The 18,750-nt window shown below is 38.4% G+C and overlaps 2 protein-coding genes across 3 annotated transcripts in view; one reads left to right on the top strand and one right to left on the bottom strand.

Annotated features, from left to right (window-relative positions):
- LOC125651798 (nicotinamide riboside kinase 1-like) overlaps positions 1 to 267 on the top strand; it is an 8,192-nt gene extending 7,925 nt beyond the window's left edge. The window contains exon 7 of one of the 2 annotated variants that reach the window (XM_056166468.1): positions 90 to 267. In XM_056166468.1, the coding sequence (XP_056022443.1) occupies positions 90 to 166 (77 nt within the window). In that variant the 3' untranslated portion in view covers positions 167 to 267. Of the gene's footprint in view, positions 8 to 89 lie in introns of those variants that run through there. The other variant, XM_056166469.1, reaches the window with a different exon arrangement.
- A 10,265-nt stretch (positions 268 to 10,532) lies between these two features.
- Positions 10,533 to 18,750, bottom strand: part of LOC125649617 (protein CEPU-1-like) — a 55,868-nt gene continuing 47,650 nt past the window's right edge. Inside the window, exons 10-12 of the mRNA XM_056166179.1 lie at positions 12,473 to 12,530; positions 11,888 to 12,097; positions 10,533 to 10,895 (exon numbers count right to left, since the gene is read on the bottom strand). Of these exons, the coding sequence (XP_056022154.1) occupies positions 10,776 to 10,895; positions 11,888 to 12,097; positions 12,473 to 12,530 (388 nt within the window). The 3' untranslated portion in view covers positions 10,533 to 10,775. The remainder of the gene's footprint in view (positions 10,896 to 11,887; positions 12,098 to 12,472; positions 12,531 to 18,750) is intronic.

Raw genomic sequence — 18,750 nt, 5'->3', positions numbered from 1 at the left:
TTGGATGATAAGAGTATAGTTTATTATTGTTATTTGTAACAGAGTACTTGGATGATAAGAGTATAGTTTATTATTTTTATTTGTAACAGAGTACTTGGATGGAACCGGTGACGTAGAAGAACTGTGTCTCAGAATTGTGTCCGACATCAAACGACTATGCTTGTAATAATAGATGTCCAGTTTTGTAATAATATATTTGTTTCATACTTGTTGACAACAGATTTTGAAATATGTATTTTGTATACAATAAAATAAAATAAAACCAGTTCAGTGACTCCTATCTTGTACACGTGAAGGGGTATCAACCAACCAGTACTCAGAATACAATGTACACGTGAAGGGGTATCAACCAACCAGTACTCGGAATACAATGTACACGTGAAGGGGTATTAACCAACCAGTACTCAGAATACAATGTACACGTGAAGGGGTATCAACCAACCAGTACTTGGAATACAATGTACACGTGAAGGGGTATTAACCAACCAGTACTCAGAATACAATGTTCACGTGAAGGGGTATCAACCAACCAGTACTCAGAATACAATGTTCACGTGAAGGGGTATCAACCAACCAGTACTCAGAATACAATGTTCACGTGGAGGGGTATCAACCAACCAGTACTCAGAATACAAAAGGTAAAAGTAGACAAAAAGTTTGATGACATTTGAAATGCAAACAGGATGATGTGTTATTAGCAATACAAACGGCGTATTTAATTGGGCTCACAATATTCGCAGCAAATATGATGTCGCAGCATAATAAGATTTGCTTTGTTCTTGTTTTACATCCCATTTTAGAATTTTTCATTCATGTGGTGTACGGTAAGTGACGTCACCAGCTGTAGGTGATGTCTACTAACATACTCATTTTGACGTAATGCATGACACGTATGGTTTTAGCAGTGAGGGTTCTTTATCGTATCAATGCATACCTTGACTCGATGCCTCCGTTTTAAGGTCATATCTGAAAGACCTAAGACTACTTCGCTTGGCAGAGTAACAGTCATAGTCACTACTATGTTTTACGTCTAAGGTTTGAAGCGGCGTCGGAATCAGAAGTCGATTCTTGGCCTCCCAGTTGCGAAGCAAGCGGCATAACTAATAATTATCGGAGCTTATTGAATGTCTCGCGCACTCGACATAGATGTCGAGTGCGCGAGACATTCGAGGAGTTCCGATTGTAACTACTACGCTAACGCGACCGGAAAAGCACATGCTTAACGTCTTCATCCGAAAGACCCTTTATTTTAATGGCACTCGCAGAACAAGAGGCGAAGTAAGCATTGTAGAGATGCTTTAATGGACTGGGTACTCTGAGAACACACGGTGAAATACTAACGGTAAATAAACTATGTTATGATGACAAACATTTTATGGTTTGTTTTGCCTCGCTACAAAAGGACATGAGGACGTAGGTTCGGTAAAAAAAAAAACACCAAAAGATTTAAGACAGAATGAGGTGATACACCACTACGACAATGCCGCGGTCATTATTCTACGATATCTGAGAAAATTGGTATGTTGTAAAAACAAATTCATAAATGACTGAAAACATTTGTCATTCAGTATACTAGTAAATCAATCGTCTCATACATGTATGTATTGAAATAATTTTTTGAAAATCACGGTTTTATCCAAAGCATATTTACTGCCTTTTTTACACACTAGTATATATACGAACAGAAAAAAGAAACTGCATTATTTAATATATGGAAAAATAATAAAAAATAACAATGAACAAATTTTATTTTTTGTAATACTGTTAACAAATGTATTCGTTACAACATTTCATAATCCATTAATGTTAACGTCGAATAACGTCAATTTCAGCACACTCGAAAGACACTGGTATTCGAACTTGAATTAACAAAGTTAATAACGCGTGTGACCACCATTTGCATTCACGCATGCTTGACAACGGTGCCTCATTGATGCCACTAAAGTGTTCAGAAATGCTTGAGGGATGTTGTTCCAGATGTTGGTTAAAGCCTGGCCTAAATCAGCCATTGTCACTGGCTGATTTGGTAAACGGCATAGACGTCGTTCCATTTCATCTCAGACGTGCTCGATCGGCGATAAATCGGGGGAAACAGCTGGCCAAGGCAAGACACCGACATTCTGTTGAACAAAAAAGTCCCTGACTACACTTGCAACATGTGGCCTTGCGTTGTCTTGCTGCAGAGTGATGTGATTTTGCTGTCTCTGTATGAAGGGTATCACGTGGCGCTGAATAATTTCGTCTCGATAGGGTACGCCGGTGAGATTTCCATTGACAATTTGTAGAGGGGTCCTTCCACGTGCTGTTATTCCACCCCACACCATAACGCTACCTCCACCGAATTGTCGACGTTGCACAACACAAGCGTCCTGGTACCGCTCCCCAACGCGATGATACACTCTACAACGGCCATCACTGCTATCCAAATTAAATCTGGATTCATCAGTGAACAGAATATTGGCCCAGTCCTGTATTCTGAATCGCAGATGTTGTCTGCACCACGCTAGTCTAGCGATACGATGACGTTGAAGCAGTATTGGGCGCACCGCTGGACGTCTTGGTCTGATGTTGTGCTCGCGCAGACGATTACGCACATTTCTTGGACTGATTGGTCGAAGTCCAGGAATGCTACAAGCAGTCAAACTTGCTGTCTGGAAACGATTTCTCAGGTGTACAAGTCTAATTTGGTTGTCCTGTCGACGAAACGTCACACGAGGACGCCCAGAACGTGGTCGATCCCGCGTGTTGCCAGATTGTTGGAAACGTCTCCATAATGACTGGATGGTGTTCCGATGAACTCCAAAGTGTCTTGCTACGATACTGTGTGCCATTCCAGCTTGTAGCATCCCAACAGCACCATTACGTTGGTTTTCGCTGAGTCGTGGCATGCAGAAGGGTAAATTTTGTCAAAACTAAAGTGCTTTCCTTAACGAATAGTGTCCAAACAAACCTTTTACACTTCTTACTCCAAACAGTATTGGCCATTAAAACTCGTGCGTACGAACACTTCAATAAACAATATGTGTTCACTAACCATGAAAAAGTCAGTGCATCTGAGTCGGGTACTATCCGATATTGTTAAAAAACATCACCTTTATCGATTATTTTATAAATATAAACAATAAGTAAAGAAAAATTATACTAAATTTTATAATGCACAGTTTCTTTTTTCCGCTAGTATACTTATCATCATCTCTTTTATGATTAAATAAATTCATACTGATTTGAGAAACTATTTCAGGGTGTAGTGAGCCACCTTAAGAAGCTCGCAACAGCTGGACCACGAAATTCACACTGTTTGCGGAGAGTGTTGACTATTTGGGGCATGTGATGTCCGAGAAAAGCATCTCTTCAGGCCCAAATAAGACGGAAGCAATCCCTAATTGGCCTCAGCCACGAAATGTCACCGAGCTTCGATCATTTTTGGAATGCTGTAGCTATTAGAGGAAGTTTGCCTCTTTAGCTAAACCGCTTCACACATTGGCCCAGCAGAGTAAAAATATGTATTTGGTCTTAAGAATGTCAATCTTCTTTTGACATCTTGCTAAGTTGGTGAAAGCACCTTTGCTTTCCCATCATGATTTTTCAAAAACTTTTGTTCTTGACACAGACGCAAGCAACTCTGCAGTTGGGGGTGTTTTGTCACAAATGCATGGCGGAGATGAGAAAGTAATTTGCCTTACTAAAGCTGAAAGGAAATACTGTGTCATGCGGAAGGAGTTGCTAGCAATTGTCAACTTCGTCAAACACTTCAGGCATTATTTGTATGGAAAGGCATTCGTTGTATGCACTGACTATGGCTCCTTAAAATGGTTATTAAACAAAAAAGATGCTGAAGGACAGATGGCAGGGTGGATTGAAACATTATCTATCTATGAAATACAGATTCAACCTAGCTGGTAAGCTGCACCGAAATGCTGATTCTTTAAGCAGGATACCATGCAAACAATGTAACAACGATTCCTTCGCTAACAAATTTGATCATCCTAAGGTCAAAATTAGATTACTGCACGAAGATAAAGAGGTTAAGAATATGATGAACGTTCAGGAGATACAAGAACAAGACAAAGAAATAAGACTTGTGAAGTCATGGCTAGAAACCAATAGCAGACCAGCGTTTGTGTTCTGATCGTAATTTTGAGTAGTTACAGACCGAATTGGCATTTTTGTGGCCGGTAACTTGCATTATATGTCAGTGGGGGCAACATCATTTTAATTTTGCTATAAAAGAAATTCTAAATAAATACAGAATAATAAGTTTTACGCTTTATTTCATGCATGGATATGCATAAACACAGCAAATATGTCATCCAAGCGGGGACAGTGTCAAAAGTAGTTCGGACCGGAAGTGCTTTATCAGATGGGCGTGTTATAAAGCTTATGCTTTATCTCACTCTCAATGTACACCACACGTATGAGATAATTTCTGAAATCTCTTTGGTGTCAATGGCACAGGTTAACATTATCTTCACCTCTCATTAGTAACTGGGATTGTGTGCAGGGAGTGAATTGTGCTGGAGACCGATGAAACGAGGCTTAACCAAGTTATACCGAGAGAAGAAATATTCTAAGGCACTGTCATGACGAAAAGACGGCTGGACATATCGGCGTTGACAAAACATTGACTGACCAGAGTTGATTCGAACCCGGCCTTCCGCATGCGGGGCGAACGCTCTAACCTCTCGGCCACCGCGGCGGTTCGCCCGCTTAGCGTTCCAGATACCGAGAAAACATCGTCAACTTCGATCAATGAATTTACAGTTGTACGTGTACATGAGTAAGAATTCCAACAACCAATCAACTTAATGATGACTCCTGGCCTAACAGTGTTTTACATTAATAAATTCGTCGTTTAATAAGTCGGTAAAATGAAGAGTTTTAAGAGCCTACCTTTGTTTGGAACTGCCGTCTGTCATCTTGTTTTGCCCTACACACGATCATGACAGTGAGAATAATACATTCTGATTAAGGGCGATAGTGTGAGAGAGAACTTTTTGGTGAGATGTACAGGCTCCTACACATCGAAAAAAAACAACCGCACTACTTCCTACCATCCCCAGTCAGAAGGGATGGTAGAGCGATTCAATAGAACATTAACATCAGTGCTAAGTGCTTACGTGTAAGACAACCAAAGGGACTGTGGTATACAAATTCCACACGTCATAATGGCGGAAGATTTCCGTACAATGTCTGTGGAAAACTATTCAAGAAGAGTGTGTACTTGATTCGCCTCAAAAGAAAGTTTCATGATCAAAGAAAAGAGGAGGAAAGAACATTAGAGAAAAGTAAAGAAAATGACGAGAAAGAAGAGGAACAAGAGTCCTGGTTGAAGCCAGATCCCGGTGACATATTCGTAAAACTTTAAGTATCAGTAACAGTGGGAATAGTTCTTCTTCAAGTGATTCTAATGAAGAAGACGATGATGTTGTTGCTTGAAAACAGACAACTAAGAAAACATGATAATGATGAGATAAAGCAAAGTCCACAAATGGTAGAGAAAAGTGCAGAAGACACTATTGTTCAAAAGTCATCTCCAGAGGAAGGAAGAGTAATCAGAAAAATTACTGCTCTAGTACGTCTTTATGCTCCAAACAGAAGTACACCTTTTTCCTTACCTGATAAACCAACCCCGCTTGAAAAGTTTGCATTTTGGTCAAAGAGTACAAGAGGTATCCAGGGAAAGTTTACAGGGTGATTTCGAATTATGTCCAGGACAATAAGAAGATTGAAGAAATCATGGAAGAGGAAGAATTCATAAAGGAAGAATGTAAAGATTGTTGATAAAAGTGTCAGGTAACATATTCTTCTAACATAATGCTACTTCATTAAATAGCTAGACCCCATTGCTTCAAAGAAACGTTTTGAACCCGAAATATCATAACGTGTATCTTTCTGCTGTAATATATATATATATATATATATATATATATATATATATATATAGAAGAAAAGTTTTATTTGATTGATATGCGGGACGCATATGTTTCGGAGGCGTGGATAATGTAGTAGAAATTACCGTGATTAAGATGCAACTTGAATATTAATTAAACGCTTTTGTGCTCACGTCATTAAACGTTTATGTGATCCAGACAGATGCTGACAATTGCTATATGAAGAGCGATGGCAGCGGCTGTTGAAAGTTGTCTATCGGTATCCGAGGAAGAAAGGTAGGGAATTTTGTGTGTTCCATTTGCGGCTCTCAATATACTGCAGATATACCATTTGCCATTTGTGGTACAGAGGTTTAAAAAACCTAACATAACTCAGAGACGAATAATAAAGTGCTTGAATGACAAGTAAGAAGTCTTGGAGAATTCGAGGCTCAAAAACATAGTTTCAGACCTAATAAATAATCAGAGCACAAAAGCAAAATCTTAGAACCCATTTATTTTTCGGAATCATTGTTAATCATTGCTCTGTATATATTAGCTAACTTACTTTTAACTGATTCTAGAGAAAGTAATTTACTTAGTTTAACAATCAATAATAGGCGTAGGGACCATCAAGTGAAATTAATTACATTGTTCATGTACGAGTGTATATCTGGGATATGAGAATACCCGAAACGTATTGCACAATTAAGAAATACATAACGATATGTAATAAATACATGTAATATACAATTTAGAGTGATAGTCTTTCCAAGTTTAAGAAATTACTTGTTATATCTGCAATTTTTACAATCTTGGAGATGTGATATATGCAACTCACTGAAGTCTATCAATTATAGACTATTCAAAGATGACATTGTTTTTCTAAATATATCTGCTTGTTCTAGATTCTGTAAAATGCGAGTTGTGGTGATTTTAAGTTGATATTAGTAGATAGACAAGTATACCAAGAAATAGGTGATGAATTTCATTGTATATTTAAATGCATAGATACTATTATACTCAACGTGAAAAATACATGATTTCCGAACTTTTATACTCATCATTGAATTGGCGTCAAATTTTGTCATTTTTTTAACACAAAAATAAGCATTTTACTTATCAAATTATATAAATTCCTTTCTGTTATTAAAACAGGGTAAAACCCAATTCACTTATGACTTGTATACAAGTTCAGTATTTCTCATATTTTCTGCACGTTGTAAAATGCAGTTTATGACAATGCCTTCACTGCCTTTGCTTGTACATGTACATTTAACAAGATGGCGATGATGGTTGATAGATAAATACTATATACATGTACTAAACATTGTGTAGATACTATATATTGTATATACATGTACTTGGTACCAATGTAAAACTTATACGGTACCAATTTTGATGCACCAGATGCGCATTGCAACAAATAATGTCCCTTCAGTGATGCTCAAGCCGAAATTTTGGAAATTTGAAATAAAATTAAACTTGTAAGAGCTAAAAGGAAAACTAGAGTGCCCCCCCCCCCCAAAAAAAAAAAAACTGGAGCCAAATTCGTCCAAGGATCAGAGCTATGCATGAGGGAGATATCCTTAATTTTGAAATGAATTTCTAAATTTTATCCAGCAATTAAATATACATCTGTATATCAAGCTAGTAACGAAGTACTTAGCTACTGGGCTGTAGAGACCCCCGGGGACTAACAGTCCACCAGCAGAGGCTTCGACCCAGGGGTCATAATGTAAAACTTATATGGTACCAATTTTGATGCACCAGATGCGCATTGCAACAAATAATGTCCCTTCAGTGATGCTCAACACAGGCACGTGTTTCTGTAAATAACTTACGACCTCTGTATACTAATAATAAAACAAGGTACCTAGCTTCAAATGACACAGAATGGCACCCCCTGAGAATGTCGGCCTTTAGAGCTTCCCGGGAATATGCTATTAAATGTACTTACTACCATTCTCTTGTACAATCATTCAACTAAAAAACCATGTATGGCATGACTGCATTTATTGCCTATCATCTCCGAAAACTGACAACAAAACATGGGTCTACAGCTCGATTTTCCGTTTTATACCACGAAGTGCTATGTACTGATACCGCGCAGAACACAGGGGCTAAGCCCGTTTTGACCCGAAACTCAATGTAACCATGAGTTTCGGGTCAAAACGGGCTTAGCCCCTGTGGCGCAGAATAAATACGCGATTTTGACTGGCTAGCATGCTCTTCTAAAATTATGTTTGAAATTCTTTAGAGTTATTTATAGAAAGATGAATAGTCCGAGATTAATTAAAAATAACAGACAAAAGGATGGTTTTAATGGTGACCATTGACCACAAAATTGATCTTATTTTATATTATTTAGTTACTAAAGTTAGGGGGGAAATGCTACAAAATGCTACAAAAAATAAAGGGGGCTCCATATCTGATATATAGATATAACTACTCCCCCCACCCCACCCCCTTTCTGATTTTGTTTGCGGTGACAATTTTCCAAAATGTGTCGATTCCTTGTCTGTCTCATACCAATTTCGATTTATGTAGTCGTTTCACGCTTTTTATTAGCTTTAGAGATTGGCCTTCTACTGTCCAACTGGTATAATAAAATACTTCAGCAAATATAAGGCTTTCAAAAAGCGTGTTCACGATTACATAAATCGAAATTAGGATTGGGTAGACGGGGAATCCACACATTTCGGAGAAATAATTGCCGCCCAAAAATCAGAAAGGGGGGGGGTAGTGGTGTCCATACTTTGAACAGATGCCATGTGAATTTTTCCATATCGGCACAGATCCGTAAAATTAGGGGTGCGGGGGAGGGGGCGCCGAAGAAGTTGGAAGTTGCACATGGCTTGTTTGAATTTCCTGACAGGCAATAATAAAAATATAATAGTCATGATAAAGATCTTCAGAACCTTAATTAGTGGGAGGGGCAGGATTTATAGTGTTCGTCATTGCTGTCTCAGTTTGTTTCCCTCAGGCTGGGGGAGGGGGGTGTCATCCTTTGCGACAGGGCTTCAATTTATAACTTTCAAGCTTACATGTATTAGTATCTTCGCATTCACTACTACGTATTTCTATCAAAAATAGTGGAGGGGCCAGTCTCGCAATATATATCTTCATTTGCATATATGAAAATAACAGGTAACGTTCATTGTCAATTTAAAGGGTGGGACAGTCCCCTCCGAAAAACGTGCCTGCAGCGTTCTTGGTTTTTATGGTGGGTTTCATAAAACTCCAGTGTAACAACAGGTACTTATCAATAATACCACAAAGTCAATAACACATCACTAAAAATAATCTCAGCTGAGATTCGGCAGGCGTCAGTCCAAATATTCAGCCAAGCCGAATCTCAGCCGAGATTACACTAAAAACTTTCCTTGCTCTATTTTACATACTTCAAAATAATCTTTGATCTGTATTTTCACTTTCCATAGATCTGCATGAAACATGCAAATGGCAGAAATATTTTTCATACTAGTTAACGAAGTTGTATAAATTTACAGTTAATTATAATTTCATTATTATCTTCATCAGAAATGATTCCGACACGAAAATATTTAAATCTCCACTCCACATGTAAAATCCCGAAACGTACGAACAGCTCTGGTTTTTTTCAGTAGCTAAAAATAGCGTATAACGTCTTCAATTCAAAATTTTTATTTTGTTAACAAAGCAATATTTTCAAAAATTTTTGGTAATAAACATCGTATCAATTTATTGTGATAATAAAACAATGATACTTTATTTTTCAACACAACGAATATACAATTTTCATTCTGTGCGGTATCAGTACATAGCACTTCGTGGTATAAAACGGAAAATCGAGCTATAGACCCATGTTTTGTTGCAGTTTTCGGCGATAAGAGGCAATGAATGCTGTCATGTCATACATGGTTTTTAAGTTGAATGATTGTACAATACAACGGTAGTAAATACATTTGCATCGCATATTCCCTGAAAGCTCAAAAGGCCGACATTCTCAGGGGGTGCCATTCTGTGTCATTTGAAGCTAGGTACCTTGTGTTGTTAGTATACAGAGGTCATAAGTCATTTACAGAAACAAGTGCCTGTGGTCCAGGGGTCCGTGTTTGCCCAACTATCTATTTTGTATTGGTTGTAGGAGTTATGAGATTGATCACTGTTCGTTATCCTCACCTTTCATCCAAGATCTTCCTTTAACGCTGATATTTGGAATTCGTTGAAACTTTTTATGGATCCACGCCATGTTTGTGAACTTACAATCCGAACACGCTTCAGTAAAACGATTCCTGTTTGGTCCATGATTCTTTGTCAAGTTATAATTGTTATTTGTCGAATATTTTTTTATTCTTGGTGCAGGTAAATACTATATATTGTGTACACTATGATATATTTGTAGACTTGGAACTGGTTAATATATATTGTACATAACATAGACTGAGCGTCTTTGGTACCAATAAATAATGTACTTGGTAGAGTAAAAGCCATATTGCGTGTACATACGTGGTACAACGCAATCTAATTAAAATTAGATGTTAGATCCGCTCATATATTCGCTACACAAATTTGTGTAGCGAGTATGTGAGCGGATCTAACCTCTAATTTTAATTAGATTGGGTACAACGCTACATGTCAAAAACCAAAAACTACTAATCAACAGATCGCACAACTTGCAATGTCTCACATATTTTTATTTTGATAAAACAAAAAACAAACTCTGCCCTAAAACACTTTGTTCAAAGGTAAAAAAAAAAAAATTCGTGAAACATGAAATAATCTCTAAATACAAACAACTAAAAAAGAATTTTAAAAAGAGCAGGCAGTTATGAACATAACAGTATAAAAATATAAAATGGAGTCACTGTCCTATCAACGTGAAGTCATAAATGATAAAATCCACACCAAGCACAGTGTTCCTTAGTTATAACCTTTCCACGCGTACGAGCTGACCACGCCCATTTCGTTGTACGTAGACTTGGTCACTCTTCGATCGCTGTCCGGAATCTTCTCCACGGGGGCCTTGGTTAGTCGCTGTAACTGCAGAGAGAAAATGAAAAAGGTGAAGGTAACAAAATATTGACCAATCTCATAAATTATCATAACAAGTGACGATAACAAATATTGACCAATCTCATAAATTATCATAACAAGTGTCGATAACATAAATACTATTTAAAAAATACAAAATCAAGAGCAAGGCAAACGACAATCTCTGGATTTTGAAACACCAGAGGTGGAGTGCACTATTTGAGAGATTAATTGATGTACATATTACCGATAGTAAATCTATTGTCGGAAACCCTCGGGTATTATCTAGACTATCTGTAGCGGTATTTGATCTCTAAACTCCAATTTACTGGATAGCGGCATATGTTTTTTCTTTTTATTTATTTCTAGAAAATATTGGAGTACCTCAGTCGACGATCCCACGGGCGCAAACTTAGCCCCACTCCTGCAGCTGAGTATTTTATTCCGATTCGTTGTATGTTCTGTGTTTTATGTTTTGTTCACAGCAGTACTGTGTGCAACATATGAAAAGAGTTTATGAGAATATCCCAAGTTTGAAACTATCTAGCACATGAACTTGGTTTGACACCGAGTGTAGTTTTCTAACAGATAAAATTCTTGATTTATTTTTAAGTTATTCAATTATTATCAATAAATCAACAATCGGAAAAGAATGTTTTCTTTGAAGAGTTTGAATTACGTACCTTACTTTGACTCGATATAACTATGTCTTCCATACGATGTCATCATTGTTACCATAACCATAACCCTTTATCTACCGTACAGGTCAATTTGACTGGTGGCGCGTAAAAATAGGACAACGCAAATGGAGGGCCTCTAAATCTTTGAAACTACTGCCATAAGATATTCGTTCTATGTATCATATTTTCGAAAAAATTCTCTATTTTGTAACGATTTAAAAAATATCATCATTTAGTTTTTAAAAATCTCTCAAATGTGCCGATAGAGAAAGGGGTACGATTATATTCATTGCATACTAGTAACTGATCGACTGAGCTTACCATCTCGGCTATTTCTTCCTCTGTCATCTTTTTCCCTGGTCTTTCGTAAACACGCTCCTTGGTGGCAGGGATTTTGTACAGACGATCTACCGTCTGGTCAATTTCATAATCCGTCATCTTCTGATGTCCCAGGCCGTATTCTGGCTTCAGAATCGTGCCCCAGGGCTGGTTCAGGTCCTTCGGGTGAACAGATGACCGGATACTGGACATCTACTGCAAATAAGCTGCTGAAATATTCCAAAAATAGGTTTTCAAGGGTATACATGAAAAGGTGAAAATAAAGTATTGTGATCAATCAAATCCTATAAAGATTACAAAATTAAGAGCAAGGCAAACACGGTCCCCTGGACACAACAGCGGTGGGATCTGGTGTCTAGAAGGAGAAAGCATACCTTGTTGACTGGTCATACACGCTGTGAGCCCTATATGGTGATCAAGTAAACGGAATAATCCGTAGTCAAAATGTGTGTCAAGAACAGTCCAACAAACGGCAGCAAAACACGCCAGACAGCAATCAACCCAATGACAGCTTGTTTTTGCAAATTAGATAACGATAACGACCATAGAAAATGGCGAAATGCTAACTTTAAACCCCTGTAACACCAACTCAATTGTCGGTAGCCCTCCTTGATTCAAGAACTGACTACACACAGAACATGCGTCAAAAGACACAAACATCACATACAGGAGATAATGGAATATTGCTACATACATGTACATAGATATGGGAAGTTGACGAAGGAGAAGCTGAGGTAATCCCGCCTGCCGTCATTAACAACTATGTTCAATAAAATATCCAAACATGAAGTAGATAGGAAAGATTGTGGTGTCTTTTACTCGAGCAATTTGGGACACATTGAATCGACACCTGAATGATAAAACGTCGATATATCTGAATATCAAGTTTGAAGAGGGCAACAAGTGACCTCTTACTCCAATGCAGAAACTTCTGAATAAATTGAAGGTCAGCCAGCAAAGGAACACAATCCGTACTCACGGAAATTCCAACATACTACCAGAAGAACTTATCACAAAAGACCACGCAGACACCGCCAATGGGGAACTTCAGAATCCCTCCAGCAAGAAGCATCTTTCTACGATGTCAAAAAGCCCATTCCTCAACGTGTTGTGAGGAATGGTCCTGAAAAGTGTTGAAAAGTCATATGTTTTGATACTGTTGATTTGAAAAAAATCTCTTTTTTAAATCCACATTGTAATTACACTTCTGTTTGCATATGTTGCGACACAGTACGCCTGAAGTTTCTCCTTCACAGCAGTTAATTTTTCCATGAGGAGCAAAGATAGGGGCTTGGTAGATCACTTACTGGATCCAACAATATATCTATGTTTGTAAGGTGAAGTTTAGGAATCCAATATAGATACGGTAACTCATATTCCTCCATCCCATTAACTGGAATATTAAATGTGTTTTATAAAACTGAAGCGTGATTTTGAAGAATGTTGTCTTTTAAAAGTGAACTTGAAGTGGAAGTTGGATTACAGATGTTAATTAAAGCCAAGTTCGTTTAAAATACAGTTGTAAAGCCTTACAAACAAGGAAAACTTTAAAGTGAGTTGTCTTTCCATTACTTGTACTTGAACAACAAAAAAGCACCTGTGCAAGAAATGCATGTCAATTTACCTCTGTTAAATCATTACGTAATAGAAAATACAAATAATCTAATCAAATTTAAGACTTGTCATTACATTCAAAGCTCCCTCATTCTTAAAATGTTGTACAATTACAGTATATATTCCGTTTTATCAAATTTACCAACCTCGATGTGTTTTAAATGAAAAAGGTGAAGATAATGAAAAGAAATAACTGTCATACAAAACAGAACAGGGCAAACACGGACGCCTGGAAATACCAGAGGTGGGGTCCACTAAAACAGGGCAAACACGAACGCCTGGAAATACCAGAGGTGGGATACAGTAAAACAGGGTAAACACGGACGCCTGGAAATACCAGAGGTGGGGTCCACTAAAACAGGGCAAACACGGACGCCTGGAAATACCAGAGGTGGGGTCCACTAAAAAAGGGCAAACACGGACGCCTGGAAATACCAGAGGTGGGGTCCAATAAAACAGGGCAAACACGGACGCCTGGAAATACCAGAGGTGGGATACAGTAAAACAGGGCAAACACGGACGCCTGGAAATACCAGAGGTGGTGTTCACTAAAACAGGGCAAACACGGACGCCTGGAAATACCAGAGGTGGGGTCCACTAAAACAGGGCAAACACGGAGGCCTGGAAATACCAGAGGTGGTGTTCACTAAAACAGGGCAAACACGGACGCCTGGAAATACCAGAGGTGGGGTCCACTAAAACAGGGCAAACACGGAGGCCTGGAAATACCAGAGGTGGGGTCCAATAAAACAGGGCAAACACGGACGCCTGGAAATACCAGAGGTGGGGTCCACTAAAACAGGGCAAACACGGACGCCTGGAAATACCAGAGGTGGGGTCCACTAAAAAAGGGCAAACACGGACGCCTGGAAATACCAGAGGTGGGGTCCAATAAAACAGGGCAAACACAGACGCCTGGAAATACCAGAGGTGGGGTCCAATAAAACAGGGCAAACACGGACGCCTGGAAATACCAGAGGTGGGATACAGTAAAACAGGGCAAACACGGACGCCTGGAAATACCAGAGGTGGGGTCCACTAAAACAGGGCAAACACGGAGGCCTGGAAATACCAGAGGTGGGGTCCAATAAAACAGGGCAAACACGGACACCTGGAAATACCAGAGGTGGGGTCCAGTAAAACAGGGCAAACACGGACGCCTGGAAATACCAGAGGTGGGGTCCAGTAAATTCCCTTACGGTAGAATTTTGGGAGATTGAAATGACTGTTGCTGACCTATATATTCCATCACCCTCAGCATTGCATGATATCCACTGGGGATAAATCTTGTAGTTCTCGGACTGTAGAGTAAAATCTCGCGGTAACTCTGTCCTACCAAGTCCGAAGAATCTGACAATACGTGTGATTAAGATCATCAATTAGGCTGAGTGATTAAATTTTATTAGAGACAGTTTCTCTTGACTATAATGAAAGAGTTTCTGCAATGAGTGGGCAATTCTTTGAGAGATAAAGAGTTTCTGTAAGGAGTGGGCAATTCTTTGTGGGATAAAGAGTTTCTGTAAGGAGTGGGCAATTCTTTGTGGGATAAAGAGTTTCTGTAAGGAGTGGGCAATTCTTTGTGAGATAAAGAGTTTCTGCAATGAGTGGGCAATTCTTTGTGGGATAAAGAGTTTCTGTAAGGAGTGGGCAATTCTTTATGGGATAAAGAGTTTCTGTAAGGAGTGGGCAATTCTTTGTGAGATAAAGAGTTTCTGTAAGGAGTGGGCAATTCTTTGTGAGATAAAGAGTTTCTGCAATAAGTGGGCAATTTTTTGTGGGATAAAGAGTTTCTGTAAGGAGTGGGCAATTATTTGAGGGATATCAGCAAAATCCAGTCACTCTTTTGAGGAAAAAACATGTATAGTTTTTTCTTTGCATTAGCCTACGCTTCCATTGCTTAAACGGTTAAACAGTAGAATCATTTAAATTTATGCGGGTTAGAATTGCTAAGATTTTTAGTTTCATTGGAATGTAATTTCAAAGATATGGATTTTGCATGTTGAACGTCATAGGGATTGCTTATTTCGTGGAGGTTGTAAAATCGTGGTACCACACCAGTGAGCGCATACTACCCCCCCCCCCCCCACCCCTGATAATTCAGACTACTTGACTGTTATGTCTAGAGTACTTTGTATTTTGTATTGGTATAAAATCTGCTGAATGACTAAAGACACCAACTTGATTGTTCATTCTATATCACATGACGCCAAGCTGCCAAATCAGGACTCCTTACCGATTTTGCTCACTTTTTAATTTAAATATCAGCATATTTTTCTAAGTCTTCACAAAACCAGATCAAGAAAGACAGGTTTTTAAATTCTTTCCAAATTATCGTAATCCACTTTAATTCTCAAACATAATATTTTGAATTGAGTATTTAAATTTCTTACTTCTTGCGGACAAGAGCTTTGTAAAGGGCAAAATAAGAAAACACATTAAAACTGATCCCAGCCTCTCCGTAAACCTAGGACAAAACACGGAGGTCTTATCCACAAAGGCCTAATGCTCATTACGTGTGCATGTTAAATAGTAATTGCGATAGAGCGTCATTTCACTCCAGAATAAACAACAACAACAACAGATTAAGGGATTATTTATGCTATGATCCAGTTTCTGTGGGAGCTGACCTTTTTCTGTCGATTCCCGATACAAAATATTCCAAGAGAACCTAATTCAATCTTTTCTTGTGATTTTTTCCCGCATTTCCTCCTATTGATTTTGAGAGCATTGACGAGTGGAGTGAAGGGCGTTTAACGGTCGTTATTAACTTACCATTTCACTTCCCGTCCGCGCTACGTTTCACACAAATAAAAGCGTTTCTCAATTTTTACATCGACGTATGAAGTTCGATACGGAACTTGACAAAAACTTTAAATGAAAGTAGCTTGTCTATGAGAAACTGACCATAAATTTTTGTGTGTGTTTCCAAAACTGTTTCGTAAGTAAAATTTTCTTCTACAAGAGCAATCCACTCAGACGTTGGCAACCGGTGTGCACCCCCAACGCGTTACATTTGACAAACAGGGAGCAATTGATCATTTATGTTGAATACAATGTAATCACTAAAGCTCAATCTAAGTACCCCCACATTCTGTCAGTGCCAAATGATAAGTTTAAAACCCCCGAATCATGAGGTCTATTGAAATCCCCGCTCTTCACAAGTTCATCTGTGTTCTCTTGTTACCAGGTGTTAATTGCTAAATATGCAATACACATTTTTTTCAAAAATATACTTTTATAAGCAAACGAGCTTTCCTTTTTTAATAAAACCCCGCAAATCAATAAAATTACGAGATAGAGTAAATCTATACGTAAATGGCAATAAAAATTTTATGACAAGACGTTTAAAGATATCAACACCTATTTCATATTTATACAGGTATAACTAAACTTTTGTCACATGAATGGGGCCCGATTCGTCACAGAAAATAGAGAGGAATAAAAACAATGACGTACCTGATTGTTGCAGACAGATTATATCAAGACATTATGTTAATCAGAATTCAGATTAACACTAAATCCACCTGACGACTGCAGTAGGAGAGGTGTAGAGCAATATTTAAACGTCTACTGCTTTCTAAGTAAATCCAACCGCAAACAGTGGCGCCCAAAAATGATATAACTTATCTCCGCGTATGTAGCTGTTCCGCTTATACAGACTTTATCAAAAGTTCAGCTTGCTGTTTCCAAAAGGCCGGGTTTTGACATCAGGAATAGGTGGTTTATTGTAATTTGATTTACATGTACGATGGTCCTACACTTTAGAGGAAGAAGAAAAAAGATTTTTATTACCAATGAGGGATAATTTATCGTTACACCACACACCATTGTAACAAAGGTCCTCATCCAAGGGACCCATAACTCCTATCTACATTTTATATTTGGAAAAAGAGCACGCACATGTATATGTTGTTTAAATTCTAGGCCTGTAATATTTGGAGATTGAATCCAAGGCAAATACTGACAAAATGGGCATCTCCACTAGAAAAAAGTCATATATAGCTAGAGGACTGCAATAATGTAAGAGAAATGTTTTGTTTCATAAAAAAAACATATAATCCGAGATGTTGCACCCAGGGGAATAGAATTTCTCTTGGAGAAATAAATCTTAATATGCTCTAAAAATTCATACATAGATTTACCGAATCCACATTTATTTTCAAAGTCTTTCCATTGGCTATAGACCAGTTTGGCCATCTTGGCATTTCCTTATGACGTCACCTTCGAATATAGTATCCTCCCAGTGACATGAACGAATGAACCAAACTATCAGTATGCTCCTTTGAAAGAAGATTAGGCTAAATTGATCAAATGACTTCACGCTGCACTGAAAATCTTTCCCCAGATGTTGGCCAAATGACGTCACGTGTTATCCGATGTTGATTTTGGCCGATAGTTATGCATACAATTACGTGTCAGTTTTCTATACTGTGGTGAAGGCTAAATTTGTAAATATATAATAAAAACCCAGCAAAATTACAAGTACAATCTTGTAATGACAATGGCAAAGCTCAAGAACATCTGGAAAGACCGAAACATCTCTCTCAGGTCGAAGGTCAAGCTACTGCATACATTGGTAACTTCCATTCTCCTGTATGCATGCGAATCCTGCACACTGAATGTAGATCTGCAGAGAAACCAAGCAGTGGAGACGAGATGCCTCAGAAGACTCCTTGTCATCTCATACACGGACCAATGAAGAAGTCAGACAAACCATCACCAGACAAGTAAGGCACTGTGAAGACCTAATGACCACAGTGAAGAAGAGGTAGCTCAGATGGTATGGCATGTGACAAGGTCAGATGGACTTTCCAAGACCATATTAACAAGGAACGGTGCGGGGGAAGAGAAAATGAGACAAACCGAGGGAGAAATGGGCAGATAACAACACAAGAAGAGCTTCTCCCAGGCACATGCCCACAACTGCCACAAGTGGAGCCAGCTGGAGCAGCGTTCATTACTGCAGCGCCCCTTTGACCTGGCGGGTTATGGGAGTAGGGAACATAATTTTGTGTTTGCAATCATGTAAATTTCATTCAGAGAGGAATAACTGTACAAATACTATTCACTCAATCACTCGGTTGATATGTTGTTGCCACAATTAAGGTCGTAGAATTCGTTTCTGGAGTCATGTAATGTATCAACAAAAAATTAATCAACTTGAAAATTCTCAGTATGACGGCGCTAGGCAAAACGAAAAATTAGAAGCATGAGAGAAAAAGACTCTCTTA

The sequence above is a fragment of the Ostrea edulis genome, chromosome 5 (genome assembly GCF_947568905.1).
Source record: "Ostrea edulis chromosome 5, xbOstEdul1.1, whole genome shotgun sequence".
NCBI lineage: Eukaryota > Metazoa > Mollusca > Bivalvia > Ostreida > Ostreidae > Ostrea > Ostrea edulis.
Note: the sequence above shows the minus strand (reverse complement) of the source record. Positions and strands in the feature narration are given on the sequence as shown.